We start from the raw sequence: 25,186 nt of genomic DNA on the forward strand, positions 1-25,186 counted from the left end.
AGATTTGGAGTATTGTGAGCAGTTTAGGGCCCCATATCTAAGGAAGGATGTACTGGTCTTGGAAAGGGTCCAGAGGAGGTTGACAAGAATAAGCCCTGGAATGAAGAGCTTGTATAAGGAACAGTTGAGGACTCTTGGTCTGTATTCGTTGGAGTTTAGAAGGATGAGCGAGGATCTTATTGAAACTTACAGAATACTGCAAGGCCTGGATAGAGTTGACGTGGAGAGGATGTTTCCACTAGTAGGAAAAATAAGAACCAGAGGGCACAACCTCAGGCTAAAGGGACGATCCTTTAAAACTGAGATGAGGAGGAATTTCTTCAGAGGGGTGAATCCATGGAACTCTTTGCCAGGTCATTGAGTGTCTTCACGACAGAGATTGATGGGTTCTTGATTAAGAAGGGGATCAGGAGTTATGGGAAAAAGGCAGGACAATAGGGATGAGAAAAATATCAGCCATGATTGAATGGCGGAGCAGACTCGATTGGCCAAGTGGCCTGATACTGCTCCTATGTCTAGTGGTCTTACTATTGCTAGGATGGAGAGATGGGAAGGTAGAAAATACATCTAGTTTGTTGGAGACAGAAGAAAGGGGAAGGGGAGAAAACTGAGGCTCTATATGCATTCTATCAATATAGTATGTAATTATGAAATTTGAATCTTTTTGCAAATATTGCTAAGGATTGTTCTATGAAGCATAACAAGGCTTCATTGCCAACTACTGCATTCAGGGCGTGCATCATGATAGGAAGAGTATTTTAGTCCTAATGTTAATGCAATGCAGTTGTTTGTGCCACAAGTGTTCACTTTGTTTGTATTACAGATCTTCAGCATGAAAGAAATATTGCGGGGTTCAACAATTAACAAAAGGCCAATTTAGTAGCAGTGGGACTAGTGATATTGCTGTTAATTGGCCTAAATATAAGAACATAACATAAGAAATAGGAGCAGGAGTAGGCCATTTAGCCCTTCAAGCCTGCCCCGCCATTCAATAAGATCATGGCTGATCTGGTCGTGGATCAGTTCCACATTCCCGCCCTCTCCCCATAACCCTTAATCCCCTCTCTTATCAAAAACTCATCCACCCGCGTCTTAAAAATATTTAGCGAGGCAGCCTCCACCACCTCAACGGGCAGAGAATTCCAGAGATTCACCACCCTTTGAGTGAAGAAGTTCTTCCTCAACTCTGTTCTAAACCGCCCCCCCTTTATCTTGAGGCTGTGCCCCCTAGTCCTACTGTCCTTTCTGAGCGGGAAGAGTCTCTCCACCTCTATCCTATCCATCCCATTCATCATCTTATACGTCTCAATGAGATCTCCCCTCATTCTTCTAAACTCTAACGAGTACAAGCCTAGTTTATTCAGCCTCTCCTCATAGCTCAACCCCCTCAACTCCGGCATCAGCCTAGTAAACCTCCTCTGCACTCCCTCCAAGGCCAAAATATCTTTGTGTAAGTACGGCGACCAAAACTGCACACACTACTCCAGCTGCGGCCTCACCAATGCCCTATACAGCCGCATCAAGACCTCCCTACTTTTATATTCAATCCCCCTCGCTATGAAGGCCAGCATCCCATTAGCCTTCCTGACCACCTGCTGCACCTGCAGGCTGGGTTTTTGCGACTCATGCACAAGGACCCCGAGGTCCCTCTGCACCGTCGCCTGCTGCAGTTTTTTGCCACGTAAGTAATAGTCCTTCCTACCATTATTCCTACCAAAGTGGACCACCTCGCACTTGCCAACATTAAATTCCATTTGCCATTTCCTGGCCCATTCGCCCAGCCTATCTAGATCCTTCTGCAGACTCTCCACACCCTCTGCGCAATTTGCCGTTCCCCCAATCTTGGTGTCATCAGCAAATTTCGACACAATACACTTGGTTCCCCCCTTCCAGATCATCTATATAAATGGTAAATAGCTGAGGCCCCAGCACCGACCCCTGGGGCACTCCACTAGTCACCAACCGCCAATCCGAATAGCACCCATTGACCCCCACTCTCTGCCTCCTATTTGACAACCAATCCTCTATCCACGCTAACACCCTACCCCCAACTCCATGTCCCTCGACCTTCTGCAATAACCTCTTGTGAGGTACCTTGTCAAACGCCTTCTGAAAATCAAGAAAGACCACATCCACTGGCTCTCCTCTATCCACCGCCCTAGACACATCCTCATAGAACTCCAATAAATTTGTCAGACACGACTTATGCTTGGGCTAACTTTAGCTTATTGACCTATGCATGTACATGAGTTGCATGTGCTCTTTGCAAACAAGCCCCATTAAATGCCTTTCTGTATTGAGAAGCTTTTTAAAAGAGTTTTAAATAAAAGTATAGGACTGTGATATTTATTGGTTGTTAATCATATTGCCAAGCTTTTCTGTAACATTCTGTAAAATAGAATAGTTCTGACTAGAGAATGTAAGTATTAGAAATACCTGGCTTGTCAGCATCTGAAGCAAAAAGGCAGGAAAATATGGTGCAGGCTTTTAGTCTGAACTGAATTCTGATCAGGGATTTGTATCAAAAAAGTTGACTTATTCTGTTGTTTAACAGGTGTTGGAGTTCTGACTTTTCTTTCCCCCTAGCTCATTAGTTGGATGGAGCTTGCAAAGATATGCCATGTCTAATTCTTTGGACAGTACTAATATGACCCAGATGTTCACTGAAATGAAATAAAATTACTTGTGCATTTAATTACCTATAAAGTTCAAAATTCAGCAGATATTACTTTGGGTATTTACTGCTAGTCATCAGTTACACACAATCTTATTTTCTCTCCTCCAGTGTGCTTCTCATTAACTAAAAACCTAAGACGCTGCCAGAATGACTGCCTCAAAGAGGACCCTCAGTAAAAAGGAGCAGGAGGAAATTAAAAAGAAGGTATGGTACAGTATACGTGGTAGAAAAAGAATAAGAAGGAACCAAAAAGAAAAACTTTGCAAACCTGGAAAGTGCTGAAAGGGCACTGCAGTATCTGAAAAGGGAAAAGATAAGACTATTGTCAAAGGGTCTAAACGTTTGTCAATTAATATTTTTAGCTGATTCTATTTTCAGCATTTTTTGCTTGTTTGTGGGAAGTGGGAGATGAAATAAAACTCAAAGTTTAAATAATAAAAAAATGCCAATTTTGCCTAGAATAGTTGGAGTTCTTTTTCATATCCTACTTTTAGTTTGCACATTTGTCATAGTGTCCTACAGCGTAGAAGAGGCCCATCAGGTCAGCAACAACACGTTAGAAACATCAGAACTCCCACCTAATTACACCTGCCAGCACCTAGGCCGTAGCCCTGAATGTTATAATGTGCCAAATGCTCATCCGGATACTTTTCAAAGTATTTTTAAAATTACTATTTTATTGAGAACAATTATTTTAGTCATGGTTGTAAAAACAACATAATTAACTAATCCTAAAAATAAACATACTGTGTTTTCCAATTTTTATTCTACCTAATTGTTCTTTTCTAGAGAAGCTGACTCATTTAGGGCATGATTCCAAAGTTGCTAGAAGTCCTCTAATACTTGATTTAAATAATTTTTTACATTTTTGCCTTAGACAATGAGTGGATAACTGTTTGGAAGGCAAGAGAGGAGGTTATTCCTTGTAGCCGATAACAACCCTTTCTTGTTCCAATATCTGTGAAATCATGCACTTTGCATCAAGGGTCACTCCGCCAGCTCCCAATCTTAAACAGGAGGTGCAGAAACTAACCAAAATTGACATTGATGTTATGACCTAATTAGGCACAGATAATTTGGTCTTCATGGCTCAGATATTATCCATACCGGCTAGCCATTGGGGAACAAATGTACTATTGATAGCAGGAATAAGGTAATGAATGACATACAGATCCTTTCCTTCATAATTTTCAACCAAATATGTTTGGGTTCTGAGATTTAGATTTTCCCTTCCTTCAGATTTCTTAATGTTAATTCATTTGCATGTTTTAGACATTCATTTGCATATATAGAGAATTCTGTAATTCATCACCGGATGCCAGTATTCAAACCAGTGGGACAGTTGCTGTATCTTAAATGTATTTTTGTGAAACCATCATTAGACAATATGGTTACAAATGCTAGAGCCTAATGTTGGATGTTTTCTTTCAGGAAGATGAGAAGGCAGCTGCTGAAATTTATGAAGAATTTTTGGCCTCCTTTGAGGGAGCAGACTCTAGTAAAGTAAAAGCTTTTGTCAGAGGTGGCATTGTAAATGCAACAAGAGGTGAGTTTATGAAGTGTATACAGAAAGTGGGGAAAATACCACTTAACTGAAATGGGTCATGTCTGGAGTCCTTTCACGATCCTGTTAGAGTTGGAACAAGTTATTTTCCAATGCTAATGTCTCAGCTTGAGCTATTTTCCCTTGGTAAAACTTAATTTATTACACATAGATAAGGGTTCAATCCCAGGAACAAAGTGAGGTGGTATGGTGGCACAGTGGTGTTAGAACTGCTGTATCATAGCGCCAGGGACCTGGGTTAGATTCCTGGCTTGGGTCACTGTCTGTGAGGAATGTGCATGTTCTCCCCATGTCTGCATGGGTTTCCTTTGGGTGCTTCCACAGTCTGAAAGACATGTGGTTAGGTGCATTGGCCATGCTAAATTTTCCCTCGTATCCGAACAGGCACTGGAGTGTGGTGGCTAGGGAATTTTCACAGTAACTTCATTGCAGTGTTAATGTGGGCCTACTTGTGACACTAATAAATAAACTAAAAACTTTTAAAGTGTTCCCTTACTGAGTGCTTTTAGGATCCTAATGTCAATACTTTTTACGCTTCAATACTTAAGCTGTGATTTTGGCTTATTTGCTGCCACTATTTGTGAGTTCTTTATCATAAGTAGTCTTATAATCTTTAAAAGAATCTTCAATTAACAAGCTACAATTCGTTCAGTAACCAAATAGATAATGGGTTTTACAGGGAAGGGGGCTCTAGGGTGACTTATCATTAGGCACTGGAAAGGGAGTTAATTGCATGGGAGCCATAAGTTGCTTATCAAAGCTGCTAATGAGGGTCTTAAGCCATTCATCGACAGTAGGTTTCATATTTAGTGTTCGATCTCGCTTTCTAAAACATTAAGGCGATTGACAATGCTTGCAAGCTGCTCTGCATAATCTCTTCCATTGTGCTGAAAGTCGAGATTTATGTCCTTTGGCAGAGGAAATATTTTGAGACTTGTGGAACAGATGGTCAACAGTGTCACGCAGGGAGGTTAGGTTATGAGAATGTACCCTTTTGTTGCATAATTGTTGCAGAGAGAGGAGCAGTTAGGTGCTTTGGCCATGCTAAATTCTCTCTCAGTATACCCAAACAAGCACTGGAGTGTGGTGATGGGACTTTCATAGTAACTTCATTGCAGTGTTAATGTAAGCCTACTAATGAATAAATGACTAATGAATAAAATAAACTTCTAAAGCTTTGCATTTGAAAATATTACAACTAAATTGGGGTATGGCCATGATGTCGTCAGGAAGATGGTGGCATTCTATCAGAATCCAACAGGTAAAGGTTAGCTTGGCAGGACGTGGCTGTGCTTTAGCAGTGATTTTTGAAAAGGCATTCTGAACAGTGTTTTTTTTTTTGAAAGCCTTCCTTGAGTGCAGAAGAATGAGGGGAGATCTCATTGAGACATATAAGATGATGAATGGGATGGATAGGATAGAGGTGGAGAGACTCTTCCCGCTCAAACAAGACAGTAGGACTAGGGGGCACAGCCTCAAGATAAAGGGGAGGCGGTTTAGAACAGAGTTGAGGAGGAACTTCTTCACTCAAAGGGTGGTGAATCTCTGGAATTCTCTGCCCGTTGAAGTGGTGGAGGCTGCCTCGCTAAATATTTTTAAGACGTGGGTTGATGGGTTCTTGATAAGAGAGGGGATTGAGGGTTATGGGGAGAGGGCGGGAAAGTGGAACTGAGCCACGACAGATCAGCCATGATCTTATTGAATGGCGGGGCAGGCTCGAAGGGCTAGATGGCCTACTCCTGCTCCTATTTCTTATGTTCTTATACAGTTAACCATCAGTTGGCTGCCCAAGGATGTTAATGTAATGTGAATTTTATTAAAGATAAACAGGTGGAGGATCTTGATTGATCGTATATCTTGAGCATCTTTACAAGAAGAACTCCGTGGCATTGAGGAGTCTTATTCCATATTTAAATAGGTCGCTGGAGCTTGCACTCCCCATCTGATTGTTTAAAAGGGCAGCTCCTCAAATTTTGGATGCTCTTCAGCCCCACACTCTTGAACCAAACATACAAATTAGGAGTAAGAGTAGGCCATTCGATCCCTCGAATCTGCTCCAATGTTTAATATTTTGGCTGATCTTGCTTACCCCCGATAACCTTCAACCTCCTTATTCAGCCTTAAAAATATTTTAAAAACTCTGCATCCACTACCTTTTGAAGGAGAGTTCAGGAAATCATGACCCTTGAAGAAGAGAAAATCCATATACTATTTAATTGGAGAAAGATTATAGAACTTGGTACAGATCTGGGTGTCCTGGTACATAAGTCACAAAAATGCAGGTACAGCAAGTGATTTGGAATGCAAAATGGAATGTTGTTTTTGGCAAGAGGAATGGAATATAGAAGTCGGGAAACTTTACTACAACCGTACAAACTTTGGTAAGACCACAACTGGAGTACTGTGTGTAGTTTTGCTCTTTGAGAAAATATATAGTTGTATTAGAAGCAGTTCAGAGAAGGTTCACTTTTCTCATTCCTTTGGCTTATGGGTTTATTTTGTGAAGAAACGTTCAACAGTTTGGGCATTGGAGTTTAGAAGAATGAAAAGTCTTTTGAAACATAAAAGATTCTGAGGGGACTTGATAAGGTGCATATAGGGAGGGTGTTCCTCCTCCTGATGGAGACTGGAGCTAGGGGTTGTAGTAAGATAGAGATGAGAATTTTTTTCTCATTAGTAATCTATGGAATTCTTTCCCCAGAAAGCTGTGAACGCAGGTTCATTAACTTTATTCAAGGCCAAGTTAGATTTCTGATAGTGGAGGGTTATGGAGCACAGGTAGGAATGTTGAGTTGAGACCACAATCAGCTCGACTGTGATCTAATTGAATAATGCAGCATGCTCAAAGGGCTGAATGACCTACTTCTGCTCCTGAATTCTATGTTCCTCTGTACAGTTCTGGTTTCCATTTTGAAAATAGAACAAATGCACTTAAGTGGAAACTAGATAAGCACATGAGAGAGAAAGTAATAGAATATGTTAATAGAGTTAGATGGAGAGAGATGGGAGGAGACTTGTGTGGAACATAAACATCAGCAGCAACGAATTGGGCTGTAATAGCAGGAGTAGTCGTCTGCCCAACCTAATTGGGAAAGCTGACGTAATTACAACTTTAATGATTAATCCTAGAAGTGCATCCTTGATGACTGTGTTTGACGATTTTCCTGACCTCTATTCACTTGCATTTAATCTTGCTGTTAGTCACACTCCGAAATGTCACAATGTAGTTGGTGATTCAATTATACAGATAATTTAAGAACTGCCTAAACCTGTTTTGAAATGCTTCTAGTCCAGTTAGAGAGTGTGGATGATTCACCCCCGAGCTGAAGATGGTGTAGGTGAAGCAGGAAGGAACGTACTAATGTATGACAAATGGTGTGTGTAAAAGATCATCTGTAAATGGATTTTGTAAAAATTTCAATTAGTTTACTTTATAAACAGTGATCAGGATAGAAACGTGGATATCAGTCATCCTATGAATAGACTCACAACTTATTTCTGAATACTTTGGAATCACAAACAAATGACCGATTTATCTAATTCCAATAATTCTGAAAAGCTCCATACGTAGTGTTAATTTACACTTGAACTGGCTGTAGTCTGTTCAGTAATGATAATCAGTTTGTGAGGTACTCCTACCAACTAATGTGCAACTTTTAGTAAATCATTAAATTCTGAAACAAGTGAGCAACTCCCAAAACTTGTATTGAAGTGCTTACTAAAAATAGACTATTTTTGAATAGTCATAATAATGAGCTTTTTTGGGTTGTTGTCAGTAACAGAGCACTTTTTCAGGTCTTGTACTGGTTTGATAGTTTGCAGTCATTAGGCTGATCGCAATGCCACAATTGAAACCCAAAAATTGCACTATTGTTTGTGTGAAAATGAATAGTTTATTTATTCACAAAGCTTTACTTTTGCACCTTAGAAGAACGATTGGAGGAACAGAAAGGAAAACTGTACAAACCTTCTACACGGGTTCCAGAGATAAAGAGCTTAATGCCAGAGAAATCATCTTCACCATCTTACACATCAGATCCCAAGAAGCCAGTAAGTGTCTCGTTTTGGTTATTATATAATGTGTGAATCCTGATGAGTCAGCCTTTTCTAAATTGCAGAATACAAGTCAAATGCACTAGAACTACACATATCCAAATTCAGATATTTACAGAGCCAAGGACAGGACAAAAATGCTATGAATGGGAGCATCATATTGGAGTTCTTTATACAGAGGTAATTTATAGACCTACCCCTACAATTCCTGTCACCCAAATTTCCACCCAGTCAATCTGCAATTGGCAAATGTAGACTAGGTGATTTCTCTGAGAAAGAGAATTTGATCTGCCATATTCCAGCCATCTTGTGTAGGACACCGTTGGATGGGGATTGGAAGTACATCTTTAGCCTGTTCCTTCATTAGGGCAAAGTGTTTAATCAAAAGCTACTACATTAGGACCAGTGAGTTTACGCAATGGGTCAGTTCCTCTTGGTCAGTTCAGATAAATCATCCAGAGTATTAACTGATCCCAGCTTGATGTGCATGAGTTGAAAACTGGTCTAATTGGCTGTTGTTTTCCCCAGTTATTGAATGGGATGCTGACATCCAGACTGGATCCGTTCATCACAGGAAGGATTCAGACCCCACTTCAGTAGTTGAATGTGCAAATCTTGGTGCAGTATTGTGTTGCTATAGGTGTTGTCTCGCAGATGAAATGAAGATGTTATTTGCAATTCAAAAAAGGGACATATTAGTTTTGGCTAGCAGCCTGGGAAGAGAAGGAAACCGTTCAGCCCCTTGAGCCTGTTTCACCATTGTGAGATCATGGCTGATTAGTTTCTTAATTTGATCCACCTGCTTTCATTCTACGGCCTTAAGTGCCCTTGTAACAAAAGAGCTCTGAGATTTAAAATCATTACATTTGAGCTAACATCTATTGCTTTTATCAGTATTGTGGCATATCTAAAAAAAGTGACCACAGAGTCAGCTATAGTTGAAGCAAGTAGCAGTTTATTCAACGCAAGTATGGATACAGGGGATAACACCCTCAGAATCCGCTTTGAGGCTATTCACAGTTACAAGCTGTCTTCCATATATTTATAGCGTCCTCGTTATACTTCATCATTGACTCACATTGCTCTTCTAGGGTGACAACGTGGCACAGTAGTTAGCACATTGCCTCAGTTCCAGGGACCTGGGCTCAGATCTGGCCTTGGGTGACTGTGTGGTTTGCACATTCTCCCTAGGTCTGCGTGGGTTTCCTGCAGGTGTTCCAGTTTCCACCCACAGTCCAAAGATGTGCGAGTTAGGTTGATTGGCTATGTTGAATTGCCCCTTAGTGTCAGGGGATTAGCAATGTAAATTCATGGGGTTACGGAGATAGGGTCTTGGTGGGAATGACCTCCTCCTACACTGTAGGGATTCTATGATTCTCTCTCTCATCTACATCCGCAATTACAAATGAAATCACAAGGACCTTGCCTTTAACACAATTGATGCCAGCAATTCAAAAACACAAACTTGCCTAATCGTAGAATCCCTACAGTGCAGTAGGAGGCTATTCGGCTCATTGAGCCTACACTGACAACAATCCCATCCAGTCACTATCCCCCTAACCCCACATGTTTACCCTGCTAATCCCAACACTAAGGGTCGATATAGCATGGTGAATTAACCTAACCCACATCCACGCAGACATGGGGAGATCGTGCAAACAGTTGACCCAAGGCAGGAATTGACCCTGGGCCCCTGGTGCTGTGAGGCAGCAGTGCTAACAACTGTGCCACCATGCGTTATCTAGCCTGATGATTTGCTATAGTTATCTGCTTACCTTACCCTAATTCTGAGGTCACAATCCTTGCTAGTGATCCCTTTTACTGCAAGCGCTTTTAAATCTTTTACCAGCAATTTGATCAACTGGAGTGTCCCATTGTATATCACTTCAGTCTGCAAGAGTTCCACACTTCATTACTTCTAGCATGAACAAGTGTTTCCCAATTTCTTTCCTGAATGGCTGCTTATATATATATAAATGGAGCATCACTTCTTTAAAACTTATTGAATATGATTGTAAGAACAGGTTGCCTGGTCTTCTCATTTGATAGGAATTAGGAGCGAGAGTAGGCAGTCCAGCCCTTCAAGCCCGCTCCGCCATTCTGTATGATTATCATTGATCTCCATCTCATCCTAACTCCACTTTGCTGCCTTTTCCCCATTGCCCACTATCCCATTTTTGATCAAATATTTATCTGTCTCTTTCTTGAATCCATTGATTCTGCATCCACTGCATTCTGGGGCAGTGAGTTTCATAGATTCACAACCCTCTGAGAAGTAGCTGCTCCTTATCTTTGACTTAAACCTTCCCCCTTCGTACTCCACAACTATGACCTCCTGTTCTAGCAGGGGAAACATTTGGTTAACATTTACTTTTATCAATCCTGTTGAGTACTTTATATACCTCAATCAAATCCTCCCTCATTCTGTGTACAACCCCAAGCTATTCAACCACTCGTCATTCGGCAGCCTCTTCAAATCTGGAATCCAGTGAACCTCTTCTGAACCACCTCCAGTGCCACTGTATCCTTCCCCATCAAAGAAGGTGACCAAAACTGAACACAATACTCTGTGTGGTCTCACCAATGTCTTACAATTGTAACAACACTTCTCTACTTTTATTCTCTCAATGCCAAGATTCCTTTTGCTGTCCTTATAACATTGTGCACCTACATATCCACTTTGAGACTCATGTACAAGGACACACAGATCCCTCTGCAGAGATGTTGTTGAATCTGTTTCCCATTTAAGTAGTAATTTGCCCTTTTTCTCAACCAAAATGGATAACCTAGCATTTATCCACATTAAACTCCATCTACCAGATTCTGGCCCATTCCCCTAGCTTGTCAATATCCATTTGTAAACTTTTTATCTCTTCATCACAACCTGCTTTCCCACTTATTTTTGTGTTGTCAGAAAACTTTGCTATGTTACGCACTGTCCCTGCTTGGAGATCATTGCTGTCTCAGATACTGCTGTGTGCAAATTAGTGACCATGTTTGCCTGCACAATAGCAAGTCCAGTTAAAGTTTTTCATTGGAACACTTCAGCTTTGTACTTTTGATCTAGAAAGCATACGCTGTTTGATTTTTAGTGATTTTAATGAATTATGCAACTTAAATTTTTCAAAATGCAGGTGCATCTGAATTAATTTTAACAATACTAATTGAATTTTTTTAGCCCCTAAAAAAGGGTGAAAGGGAGAAGAAAAAAAGTAACTTGGAACTATTCAAAGAGGAATTAAAACAGTAAGTAAATGTCAATTTTGTTTTGAATAGTCACATTTTGACATATTTAATGAAGATTTAAATCTAGATTTAGCGGAGCAGGCTCGAGGGGCAGAGTGGCCTACTCCTATTTCCTCTGTTCCTATTAGCATTATTTGCAGAGTATAATATGGATTTGACATGGGTTTCAGAATTCAAGAAGAACGTGATGAAAGACAGAAAACAAAGGGGGGCAAGGATGCTCCTTTCAGGCCGAGTCGATTTGAGCCTCTGCCATCAGAAGATTCTTCACAAAGTCGTCGCTCATGTGAGTAAAATCTTGTACCAGAATTATAACCAAATCTGAATTTGTTCATTTTTAACAAGGGTTTGGTTACATTTTGAGTCAATACTGTAAATTTAACTTGCATAGTTTGGAAGTATACATGGCTCCTACCCAGGAATCATGGCATCAATGCAATGTTATTGTTGCTGACACTTAAAATTAATTTGTTACATAGCTTTTGAGTTAACTTTATAATTGTCACTCCCCTTGCCAATTAATTGTTTTAATTTGAAAGTAAACTGTTTGGGAAACGTCTTTGTGAAAATTCATAAGAATTAAGTTCTCACCCCACCCTTAACTCAAAACTGCTTTTATATTGTTTACGGTGTTCCCTTATTGGGTTACAATATAAGGATATATTATCCAATAAGGGATTATATTAACTTAGCTGGGTTACATACAGAATTTGTGTTTTACAAACAGCAACTTGTGTACTTTGTGTCCAGTCACAAAAATGTACAGTTGCAGAAAAGCACTTATTTTGTGTGACACTGATACATTCTGGGAGGTTAGATAACTTCATCTTTATTAACTAAAGATGTTAATCTATTGCTGAATTTGATTTGCTAATTGAAGAATTGAGATACTTTCATTCTTCTAGGCAACAGTTTGATGCAAGTTGTTCTTGTGCATATTGTCCTCCCTGCATTTAGGATGCCATCCTGTAAACAGACACTAGGAGGTGCATGAGAGCAGTCTGAAGTTATTTCTGCTTCCCATATTGAGCCGCATTACTTGTGGTCCAATGCTTGAGAATTTGGCTCTGTCCTATGGTCTGCAAATTTTTTTTATACAGCCTTCCCTATTTGGTTTCAGACAGAAGCGTTAGTGAACAAGAGTCTCTGCCCATCACAGTTATTCATATCTGTGCTGTTGATAAATGTTCCCTCTCATTCCTACTTGTAATTTTAAATGCCCCGAAGTACTATGGGGAGAAGGAGTGAAGAAGAAAAACGTGGGTATTCTTAAGTGATATCTGATTTTGCCAGGGGTAACAACCCTGTTTCTTCAGAATTCATCACCATTTAGCTTAGGATTATTTTCTGTTTCTGCATTGAACTGCTGGCACGTTACCTGGAGAATGTTTGTTAATAAGGAAAGACTGCATAACCCAACAAATCTTTTTGGGCCTTTTTCGAAGCATCACCTATCTGTCTTCTCACCACAACAAAATTTGTTCTCTCACTGGTCACTTAAATGACCTTCACTTGTCATTTATAAGCTGTTCAATGTTACTTGTTGCTTACAAAAAATTTTCCAACATACTATTTTTTAAATTTGTATACATAAAATCAGTGATTCAAATATCAGTTGTCTAGCACATTTGGCAATGTCCTGACATTATAAGTGTGGTGAGAACAAGAAAAATTGTAAAATATTTTATGCTCAAATGCGTGGAATTTTAGTCAGTGTAAATTGGTTCATCTTGGTGTTTGTTTGTTGAAATTTTGTATTTGCACTAAATGGTTTTTTTGCAATTTCTGTGGCCAGTACCGCTGGCTTATGGCCACAATACATTTTCTACCTTTTGTATTTGAAAGCACAACACACTAAAGAAAATATTATGTCTCTTTTCAGCGGAATCTTCAAGGAGAAACAGGCAAACAAACGGTAACTGCTGCTGCATTATATTTTGGGAATGCTAAACTTTTTCACTTGTGTGATATTTGGAAGTTGACTGAAAATTTGTTTTGTCTTTTAGCACTTGAGGAATTTACTCCTGGTTCTCATGATGCAGGCGATCCTACTACTACTAATTTATATATTGGTAACATTAATCCGAAGGTAATTCTTTAAAAAAATTCTAATCATGTGGCCAAAACGCACCAGTTAGGCTATAAAAGCATATTCACAGTTTAAATGGGAATTCTAAAATAATTGTACTTGCATGGAAAAATGTAGTGTTGTCAGCTCCATATTGATAGAATTTGGCTCAACACAAGACTATGTCCATTTGCACAGTTGGTTTTCTAGCTTGTGTTGCTGCTGGTTTCTGCCTCCCCCCCCTCTCCTGACCACTCCTAATCCCTCCTCCACGTTTGCCTGCCTACTCTGAGTTCCATTGATTTTGTTATTGCCCTGTGGGGATTGATCATTCTTTGCACCTGAACTCCAATACAGTTTTTGAATTGGTGCACTTAGATTAAAAATAAATATTTGAGGATTTGAGCCATGACACTAAAGGGGCACCTAAAAATGCCAGTCCGGCTCATGGAAGTTGCTGGAGGAAATGAAAGGTGGAAGAGCCCAGAATCTCTACGTTCCAAGGCTAGCAAGAGAGAAAAGAAGCAGGCCGCACTTGGAATATAGTGTTCAATTTTGGTTGTCACACTGCCATAAGGATGTGGTGTCTTTGGAGAGGGGACAGAAAAGATTTACCAGGATGTTGCCTGGTATAGCGGGCATTAAAAACTTGGTTTGTTCTCACTGGAATGATGGAGGTTGAGGGGTGACCTGATAGAAGCCTGCAAGATTATGAGAGGCATGACAGAGTGGATAGTCAGGAGCTTTTCCCCAGGTGGAAGACTCAAATACTAGGGGGCACAGGTTTAAGGTATGAGGGGCATGATTTAAAGATAGGGCTTTAAACTAATTGGTGGGGGGGGGGAGGGTGCAAGGGTAGGTGAAATTACAGTGTCTAAAGTAAAAGAGAGGGTACAGGTACGGGAAGAGGTCAAGGATGTCCCAATAATAAAGGGAGTAGGGGGCATGAGAAAGGTTGGTAGCGTTCCTTCAAATAGGGTCCAGATAAAGGCTGGGATGAAGACACTTTATCTGAATGCACGAAGCATTCGGAACAAAGTGAATGAGCTGGTGGCGCAGATCAGCACAAATGGATATGATCTGGTGGCTATTACGGAAACATGGTTGCAGGGTGACAGGGACTGGGAGCTGAATGTCCAGGGGTATCAAGTGTTTAGGAAGGATAGACGGGAGGAAAAAGGGGGAGGGGTAGCTCTGCTGATTAAGGATAGTATCAGGGTGGTAGTAAGGGAAGATATAGGCGCCAAAGAGCAGAACGTGGAATCGTTGTGGGTGGAGATAAGGAACAGCAAGAGGAGGAAGATGCTGATGGGTGTTGTCTATAGGCCCCCAAATAATGGAGGTGGGGTGGGCTGTAAACACTCAAATAAATGATGCGTGCAGAAATGGAACAGCGATAATTATGGGGGGTTTCAATCCACATATTGATTGGTTGACCCATGTTGGATGCGGTCGGCTTGAGGAAGAGTTCTTGGAATGCTGCCGGGATAGTTTCCTTGAACAATGCGTGCTGGAGCCGACGAGGGAGCGAACTATCTTAGATCTGGTGTTATGTAATGAGGCAGGTAGAATTAGGGACCTTGTTGTGACGGATCCTCTTGGGAAGAGCGATCATTGTATGGTTGAGTTTTTGATGCAGATGGAGAATGAGAAAGTAGGGTCCCAGACCTGTGTCCTCTGTTTGAACAGAGGGGAGTACGATAGGATGAGAGAGGAATTGGCAAATGTAGATTGAGGGCGCAGGTTGGTTGGTAGGACTGCTGAGGAACAGTGGAGGATCTTTAAGGAGATCTTTCTTGGTGCTCAGCAGAAATTTATTCTGATGGTAAAGAAGGATCGTAGGAGAAGGGATAATCAGCCGTGGTTAACGAAGGAAATAAAAGAGTATTAAATTAAAAGCTGACGCGTTTAGAGTGGCTAAAAGTAGTGGGCGAGTAGAGGATTGGGAGAGGTTTAAAAATCAACAAAGAATGACGAAGAAATTGATAAAGAAAGGAAGGATAGACTATGAAGCTAAACTAGCACTAAATATAAAAAAGGATAGTAAGAGTTTTTATAAATATATAAAGAGGAGGAGGCTGGCTAGGGTGAATGTTGGACCCTTAGAGGATGAGAGGGGGGATTTAGTGGTGGGGGATGAGGAAATGGCTGAGGGCCTAAATAAGCCTTTTGCCTCGGTCTTCACGGAGGAGGACGCGAATAGTTTGCCGGGTATTAAAGATAGAAGGATGGTAGGAGTTGAGGGCCTGAATGCGATCACTGTCACTAGAGAGGTAGTGCTCGATAGACTAGCGGGACTGATGGTGGATAAGCCCCCAGGACTGGATGGAATGCATCCCAGGGTTCTGACGGAAATGGCAGAGGTGATAGTGGATGCCTTAGTGATTATTTACCAAACTTCGCTGGATTCTGGGCAAGTGCCGGAAGATTGGAAAATGGCTAATGTTACGCCGCTGTTTAAAAAGGTTAGCAGGCAAAAGGCAGGGAATTATAGGCCGGTTAGTTTAACGTCTGTTGTAGGAAAAATGCTTGAATCTGTCATCAAAGAAGAAATAGCAAGGCACCTTGAGAAGAATGGTTTGATAGAGCAGACGCAGCGCGGATTCGTTAAGGGGAAGTCGTGTCTGACGAATTTATTGGAATCCTATGAGGATGTGACTAGTGCAGTGGACGGAGGGGAAACGGTGGATGTGGTGTTTCTCGATTTTCAGAAGGTGTTTGATAAGGTGCCGCACAAAAGGTTGTTATAGAAGGTTAGGGGGCATGGAGTTGGGGGTAAGCTGTTAGCGTGGATAGAGGATTGGCTGTCTAATAGGAGGCAGAGAGTAGGTGTCAATGGGTGCTATTTGGATTGGCAGTTGGTGACTAGTGGAGTGCCCCAGGGATCGGTGCTGGGGCCTCAGCTATTTACCATTTATATAGATGATCTGGAGGAGGGGGCTGAGTGTACGGTGTTGAAATTTGCTGATGACACAAAGGTAAGTGGAAAAGCAAATTGTGCAGACAGTGTGGAAAGTCTGCAGAGGGATCTAGATAGGCTGAGCGAGTGGGCGAGGACCTGGCAGATGGAATACAATGTTGGCAAGTGTGAGGTTATTCACTTTGGTGGGAATAATAGTAGGAGGGACTACTATTTAAAGGGCAAAAAGCTGCAGTATGCTACGGCGCAGAGGGACCTGGGGGTCCTTGTGTATGAGTCGCAAAAACCCAGCCTGTAGGTGCAGCAGGTGACCAAGAAGGCAAATGGGATGCTGGCCTTCATAGCGAGGGGGATTGAATATAAAAGTAGTGAGGTCTTGCTGCAACTGTACAGGACACTGGTGAGGTTGCAGCTGGAGTACTGTGTGCAGTTTTGGTCGCCGCACTTGCGCAAGGATATTTTGGCCTTGGAGGGAGTGCAGAGGAGGTTCACTAGGCTGATACCGGAGTTGAGGGGGTTGAACTATGAAGAGAGGCTGAATAGGCTGGGCTTGTACTCGTTGGAGTTTAGAAGGATGAGGGGGGATCTTATAGAGATGTATAAGATGATGAAAGGGATGGATAGGGTAGAGGTTGAGAGGTTCTTCCTGCTCAGGAAGGACAGCAGGACTAGAGGGCACAGCCTCAAGATAAGGGAGGGGGCAGTTTAAAACGGAGTTGAGGAGGAACTTCTTCACTCAAAGGGTGGTGAATCTCTGGAATTCTCTGTCCGTTGAAGTGGTGGAGGCTACCTCGCTAAATATATTTAAGACACGGGTAGATAGGTTTTTGGTAAGCAAGGGGATTAAGGGTTATGGGGAGAAAGCGGGAAAGTGGAACTGAGCCATTTCAGATCAGCCATGATCTTATTGAATGGCAGGGCAGGCTCGAAGGGCTAGATGGCCTACTCCTGCTCCTATTTCTTATGTTCTTATGTATGAGTCAGATTTTTACACAGTAGTAGGTGCCTGGAACTTGTTGCCAGGGGAGGTTGTAGAAGCGGATACGGTAGTGAGTTTTAAGGGGCATCTGGACAAATACATGAATAGATGGGAATAGAGGGATATGGTCCCTGGAAGGGTAGGAGGTTTTAGTTAAGTCGGGCAGCATGGTCAGTGCAAGCTTGGAGAGCTGAAGGGCCTGTTCCTGTGCTGTAATCTTCTTTGTTCAAAGAAAAGCAAGCGTGGAGTGAATATAAAATACAAAAAGTTGAAGGAGGGAAGGGCAGGAAGTCAGAGATTAATACAGAAGGAGTGGACTTGGAGGAAAGAAAAAGGAAGATAAACAATTCAATGTAAAAACAGAATCAGAGTGGGAGAGGTTGTTTTGATTTATACAGCATAGGGTATCACAGCCAGCAAGCAGCCATATGTACAGTTTTCAAGTCTACAGTACAATTCACAAGCTACTTCAGTGGGAATGGCCCATGATGATTTCATCCCACCAGCCACTAATGTGAGACCCTGGTATAGAATGCCAAAGTTGGTACGCTTCATTGGAGTAGTGTTTGGAATACAGTGGTCCAAAATGATGCATCCAGTCATTGTTCAACATCCTTATCAATGTGATAAATGAATAGCATAGCAGTGTGACCAGAGGTATGAATAACTTTTCTGTTTCGGTCTTCACGGAGGAGGACGTGAATAATTTGCCGGGTGTTAGAGATGGAAAGGTGGTAGGACTGGAGGGTCTCAATGACATTATTGTTACTAGAGAGGCGGTGCTCGACAGACTGGAGGGACTGATTGTGGACAAGTCCCCAGGACCAGATGGAATGCATCCGAGGGTTCTGAAAGAAATGGCAGAGGTGATAGTGGATGCCTTGGTGGTTATTTTCCAAATGTCGCTGGATTCCGGGGAAGTGCCGGATGATTGGAAAACGGCTAATGTTACGCCGTTGTTTAAGAAGGGTGCCAGGCAAAAGGCGGGGAATTATAGGCCGGTTAGTTTAACGTCTGTTGTAGGTAAAATGTTAGAATCCGTCATCAAGGAGGAAATAGCGAGGCATCTTGAGGGGAATTGATTGATAGAGCAGACGCAGCACGGTTTCATTAAGGGGAAGTCGTGTCTGACAAATTTACTGGAGTTCTATGAGGATGTATCTAGGGCGGTGGATAGAGGAGAGCCGGTGGATGTGGTCTGTCTTGATTTTCAGAAGGCGTTCGACAAGGTACCTCACAAGAGGTTATTGCAGAAGGTCAGGGGACATGGAGTTGGGGGTAGGGTGTTAGCATGGATAGAGGATTGGTTGTCAAATAGGAGGCAGAGAGTGGGGGTCAATGGGTGCTATTCAGATTGGCGGTTGGTGACTAGTGGAGTGCCCCAGGGGTCGGTGCTGGGGCCTCAGCTGTTTACCATTTATATAGATGATCTGGAGGAGGGAACCGAGTGTATGGTGTCAAAATTTGCTGATGACACCAAGATTGGTGGAACGGCAAATTGCGCAGAGGGTGTGGAGAGTCTACAGAAGGATCTAGATAGGCTAGGCGAATGGGCCAGGAAATGGCAAATGGAATTTAATGTTGGCAAGTGCGAGGTGGTCCACTTTGGTAGGAATAATGGTAGGAAGGATTATTACTTACGTGGTGAAAAACTGCAGCAGGCGACGGTGCAGAGGGACCTCGGGGTCCTTGTGCATGAGTCACAAAAACCCAGCTTGCAGGTGCAGCAGGTGGTCAGGAAGGCTAATGGGATGCTGGCCTTCATAGCGAGGGGGATTGAATATAAAAGTAGGGAGGTCTTGCTGCGGCTGTATAGGGCATTGGTGAGGCCGCAGCTGGAGTAGTGTGTGCAGTTTTGGTTGCCGTACTTATGCAAGGATATTTTGGCCTTGGAGGGAGTGCAGAGGAGGTTTACTCGGCTGATGCTGGAGTTGAGGGGGTTGAGCTATGAGGAGAGGCTGAATAAACTGGGCTTGTACTCGTTAGAGTTTAGAAGAATGAGGAGAGATCTCACTGAGACATATAAGATGATGAATGGGATGGATAGGATAGAGGTGGAGAGACTCTTCCCGCTCAGAAAGGACAGTAGGACTAGGAGGCACAGCCTCAAGATAAAGGGGGGGCGGTTTAGAACGGAGTTGAGGAGGAACTTCTTCACTCAAAGGGTGGTGAATCTCTGGAATTCTCTGCCCGTTGAAGTGGTGAAGGCTGCCTCGCTAAATATTTTTAAGACGCAGGTTGATGGGTTTTTGATAAGAGAGGGGATTAAGGGTTATGGGGAGAGGGCGGGAATGTGGAACTGAGCCACGACAGATCAGCCATGATCTTATTGAATGACGGGGCAGGCTCGAAGGGCTAGATGGCCTACTCCTGCTCCTATTTCTTATGTTCTTATGAGATGCTATGGTCCCAAATATTTGGAACCCTTTTTATCCACGAGCATTGCTGTCGGACATACTTTATCGCCCTCCTGCAATTACCTTTTAACAAAATTGTTAATTTGTCACTTTTTATTTTAAGAGAAATTAACTGTTTTGTTTTGCCTCTGCTGAGCTTTTTCGTACCCCACACCACAGGTAATCTGGAGACAGCTACTTGAGGTATTTTTTTAATATTCCGTTGTTCCCTCCAGGTGAATGCCTACCTTCAGCTGGAGTTTTTTCTAAGAATGCAGACAGTTGTCACGACTAACATGTAGATGACTAATCTTTAAAGAGAATTTACTATTGAACTAATCAGCCTATGCTGCTAGAGGTGGGAGCACAGTGGTTATATTACTGGACCAATTATCCAGAGTCTTGGAGTAATGATCAGGAGATGAGAGTTTTAATTCCACCATAGTTGTTGAGGATATTGAATTCAGTGCATTAAATGAATCCAGAATAAAAGGCTGGTTTCAGTAATGGCCATGTAATTACTGTATTGTCATAAAGGTCTGGCCTACTGGTGATTCCAGACCTTCAGCAGTATGATTGTTTTAAGTTCTTCTTGAAATGGTTATCGATTATTTAGAAAACCGCTTACCATGACCTTCTCAAGACAGGGAATTAATTTTGACCGTGCTGGTATAAAAACCTTGCCTTAAATAAAAATCTAATAAAATTTGGCCTATACAGCACAAATGTACATAAGTTTACCAGGATACAATACATGCCTCTATGTAGAAAAAAGGCAGTACATATTAAAACAAGTAATGCCAAAATAATTGCAGGAACACTAAATTGTTTTTTTAAAAAAAAAGCTTTGGTATCTTTAAACCTTTTAAGTTGACTAAACCTCAATTCATTTGAAGTCACTTATCATTTCTAGCATGACACATCAATTGTATTCGCAGAGAACATGAACCTGAAATGTTTAAAATTGTTGCAAAGTATTTATGGTACTCAGAAGTAATTTTGTTGCTTTGTAGCAAATGGTTTTATCTAATCATTAGATCTAGTTGGTTAACACAAAATGTTTCATGCTGATGTACAGATGAATGAAGAAATGCTGTGTCAGGAGTTTGGACGTTTTGGCCCCTTGGCTAGTGTTAAGATTATGTGGCCCAGGACAGAAGAAGAGAGAGCCAGAGAAAGAAATTGTGGATTTGTAGCTTACATGAACAGGAGAGATGCTGAAAGAGCTTTGAAAAATCTAAATGGTGAGATATTAGATGTGAATTTTACTGTCTTGTCAAAGAAAAAATGTGTAAAAATAATACTTGATATCAAGATGAAGTGATGGAAAATTGTAACCTATACACTAACTGGATTAGGCATCTCTGTCTGCCTGTCTCGCTTCCCTAACCTTATGGTAAAGCTTAGACTTTTTGCTGAATTGGAATGCATTGTTGTCCGTCCTGCTATGGTGTTGCTCCTGCTTTGTGTTATGCTCAATTTGACCCAAACTCTTGGGTGGATTTGTTAGTGTTATAATCTGTAATGTCGCTGGACTATTACCCATATTTGAAAATACTGTTATCGGACAAAAGAACAACTGTTTCCATCAGTTGGTTGTTCTGAAGTTGACTGTTTTCATTAATGGTGTTATCCTCATTCATTGCGCTCTGGATGGGAAGCAAGAGATGTTTCTGTTAGGGCTTTCCCAGCCTATCTTGAAGCAATCCAACTGGAATAGAAGCTCACACAGGTATTGTAAGGTCAAGAAATGAAGACTAATGGTGTTGAAAGCTTGAACTCTAAAGTCTGAGTACCTGCAGCATTGCAGTTAATGATGCCATTATATTCCAGATGTGCTGATTGCAGAGATTACCAAGAAATAGAAGTAAAAACTGACAGGCAGGGAAAATATAGAAATGTACTGCAAGAGTAAAGGACGGCATAGTGGTTCGCACTACTGGCTCACAGTGCCAGGGACTCAGGTTCAATTCCAGCCTTCTGTCGCTGTGTGGAGTTTGCACTTTTTCCCGAGTTTCCTTCGGGTGCTCCGGTTTCCTCCCACAATCCAAAGATGTGCGGGTTAGGTTGATTGGTTATGCTAAGTTGATCCTAGTGTCAGGGGGATTAGCAGGGTAAATATGAGATTACGGGAATAGGGCCTGAGTGGGATTATGGTTGGTGCAGACTCCATCAGCCGAATGGCTTCTTTCTGCGCTGTATTGATTCTACAACTAGTGTGAGGGACACATGAGGAAGAGACGGAAGTGAAAGAAAAAGAAGAGACAGAGGTTAAAACGATGTAAATGGTGGTTCCAAAAAGTGCATTTGAAATGTGTAATCAGGTTTCAAGCTATTTCAAACAATTGAATTGTACAGTGGTTTTGCTAGTTCCGACGCATGGATGTGCCATTCCTCCAAAATGCTGGACTGCTCCACTATAACCCACAATGCTGTGGTAGTTCCAGATGCCTGAGGTCGCCTAGAATGGAGCATTACTCTTGGTGTAAAGTACAAATTGTTGTAAAATGTTCAGCGATCGTAGACTGGCTGCTTAATCAAAAGGAGGAGATAAATATATTTTACTTTGTAAGAACTGGTTTTAGAGCGTTGATGGAATTACAAAAACAACCTCATTCTTCAACTGTAGATAAAGGGAGCGACTACAAGGGTAGGAGAGAAAGACATCTAAAAATTAATCTATTAATGGGTTAGACACACCTTCAATTGAAATAAATGTTATGCAATTCTAATTGTAAAGCACATTTGTACTCCAATTCACAAAGTTTGATCTCTTTTAGGGAAAATAATTATGGAATTTGAAATGAAGTTGGGCTGGGGTAAAGCTGTGCCCATTCCTCCTCACCCAATTTATATTCCACCTGCCATGATGGAGTTGACCCTACCACCACCCCCATCTGGGTTACCTTTCAATGCCCAACCACGAGAGAGGCTAAAGAACCCCACAACTCCAGTGATGCCACCGAAAAACCAAGATGATTTTGAAAAGGTAATTTAAAAAGCCTGGGCAAGGACACTTTGGTATATTAATCGTTGCAATTGAACTGTGCATTTGTATATTGAGGTTTTAGCATAGAATTTTTAAAAGAACAAAAACAATCTTAATGGAGAATTGTGCAGTATGATAGGTTTTTGTTAGATTTGCCTTCTGTATTAGTTAACATATATTTGCTCACATTTCTTCAGGGATAGAAATCAACTTTTTATATTTTTGATATCTAAACCAAATGTAGCATCAATTGCTGCAAAAGCATTTAAAGTGGGAGAGTGGTTATCACAGTTAGGTAATAACAGCTGAAACCTGTAAACTGATGTAAATATATTTCTGATAAGTCTTAGCTTCAGGGGACTTCATTTCCATTTTTAAACTTCTCCCTTGCCCAATGAAAGGTATGGAAAGAAACATGCATTAATACAACACTTAAAATATTTATTCAAACTGCAAAATAAGAGAATATAAGAACTTAAATCAGGGAATGAAAAAAGACCATTCAACTCATCAAGCTCGTTTTGTCCTCAGACCATATACAATTTTACCCTATTGTGGATTCTGCCCACACCCTCAATAAAAGAAGCTGAGGAAACCTCTAGCCCCATAAGCCACAACTTTCTTGAGTGATTTTGAAGCCTTCTTAGTACCTGCAGAATGTATCTTTTTTAAGTAGTGTTTTCCAAGATTGACATCTATCCTCCATTTAGTTGTGGGAGTGGGGAGGGCGTGCAATTATTTAAACACTTGCCATATAATTTTTTTTGTCTTAAGCCTTCCCATGAGACACAAGGCTTTGTAGCTTTTATAAGTTGAGACTTATTTCCTTCATTTTCATATTCTTCTCCCCACATCCCTCCACTTCTGCTTCTAAATATCTGGCAGAGGTTCAGCTTCACCAGCTAGCCATTTTTGTTGAAAAAGCCGTTGACTCTCACTCCATAATTGTGCTAGTTTTGTAACTTTATGTGCAAACCTGATCTCACGCTTTTTTCTAAATTCAGCTCTTCCAAGCAGAACATGCTACTACAGTGTGATTATTCCTTTATCTTAACCTGGAGTGCAGACATTGAACGTAGTTTCTATTCAGTAGCCGTTGGTTGAAACCCTTTCAGTGCAATGATGGGTTAGCTTCAAAAATAATGCTTGTCTGCCTTTTGTGGGGAAGGTTCTGTACAGGTTGTTAGACAAGAAGCAAAGCTCCAATGTAAGCTCTTCATAGCAAAAAAGGCGGCAATTGGTAGAATAGTTGGTGGGGGAGGGTAGTTTAGTTACTGCAATTTGTGCAGGTGGAATTTCTCTTGTACTTTTTCCTAACTCATTTATGCCTCTCTGCAAGGTCTAAGACTTCTTAATTGTAGTAGTTATTTTTCACAAGTTATTAATAAACAGGTTGTACCCAATTCCAAGCATGTGTTGGGAAGATATATTTTAACATTGAATTAATACATTTAAATTTAAATGTTTCATTCCTATATAAATTCAATATCTAAATATCAAACAGCATTGGAGACAGTTGACTGTTAGCTTCCCAAAGTTTTTCCCTGTTGACTTTGTAGTTTTTTTAGTGTTTTGAATAGCTGTTTGGATGTATTTGTCTTTAGACTTGCTTTGTGCATTAGGTCTGGGACAACATATAAAATTATCAATTGGGCACTTGAGGTTTTCTATACATTAGGGTTGGCCTATGCATGAGCTTCATTTAAATAAATTAGATTTTTTTACATAAATGGTAATGCCACATTGTACCACTTTTAAGGGGTGGTGAGGAAGAGGAGAGAGGGAGAAAGAGAGAAATGGAATATGTAGAACATAACTTATCAAGAAGATATAACCTCTAAGCCTTGAGTGAGTGGGTTGCATGCTTCTTGATGTCAAGTTAAATTACATGTATCCTACCACTTCCAAGTCGAGCACTCTTATGTTCACTTATCAACATGGTACAGATGCATGTGACATGCCTTTTCTCCATCAAAATAACTAAGTGTACCTCACCATTTAATATTCCTTTGATAGATTGTAAAATGTAAGCTACCCTTAAAAGTACCAGGAAAGGTTCCTATGTTTTAAAAAAAAGTTTCTAGTTTTAAGGTTTGTCCTAGCTCTAATTCCATTGCCATAGTCAAGACAAATATCTAGTTATTTCTATCCCTGCTTTTTTATATTAGCACATTTCAGTTGAATTAAATACATGCTTATACCTTTTAATTTGGTAAAGAGTCATTTATAACAGTATAAATGTTGGCTTCTTGAAGGTTTTTAAAATGCATATGTATTTATATTTTTGTGTACTT

At 41.0% G+C, this 25,186-nt stretch overlaps 1 protein-coding gene across 2 annotated transcripts in view; it reads left to right on the forward strand.

The window, feature by feature from the left end:
• u2surp (U2 snRNP-associated SURP domain containing) overlaps positions 1 to 25,186 on the forward strand; it is a 78,179-nt gene that overhangs the window by 23,045 nt on the left and 29,948 nt on the right. Inside the window, exons 3-11 of one of the 2 annotated variants that reach the window (XM_080185955.1) lie at positions 2,786 to 2,881; positions 4,109 to 4,223; positions 8,170 to 8,291; positions 11,473 to 11,540; positions 11,711 to 11,826; positions 13,423 to 13,455; positions 13,547 to 13,629; positions 20,982 to 21,147; positions 22,684 to 22,892. In XM_080185955.1, coding sequence (XP_080042081.1) covers positions 2,825 to 2,881; positions 4,109 to 4,223; positions 8,170 to 8,291; positions 11,473 to 11,540; positions 11,711 to 11,826; positions 13,423 to 13,455; positions 13,547 to 13,629; positions 20,982 to 21,147; positions 22,684 to 22,892 — 969 coding nt within the window. In that variant the 5' untranslated portion in view covers positions 2,786 to 2,824. Of the gene's footprint in view, positions 1 to 2,785; positions 2,882 to 4,108; positions 4,224 to 8,169; positions 8,292 to 11,472; positions 11,541 to 11,710; positions 11,827 to 13,422; positions 13,456 to 13,546; positions 13,630 to 20,981; positions 21,148 to 22,683; positions 22,893 to 25,186 lie in introns of those variants that run through there. The other variant, XM_080185956.1, reaches the window with a different exon arrangement.

This window comes from Carcharhinus amblyrhynchos, chromosome 3 (assembly GCF_965287045.1).
Source record: "Carcharhinus amblyrhynchos chromosome 3, sCarAmb.v2.hapA, whole genome shotgun sequence".
Lineage (NCBI taxonomy): Eukaryota > Metazoa > Chordata > Chondrichthyes > Carcharhiniformes > Carcharhinidae > Carcharhinus > Carcharhinus amblyrhynchos.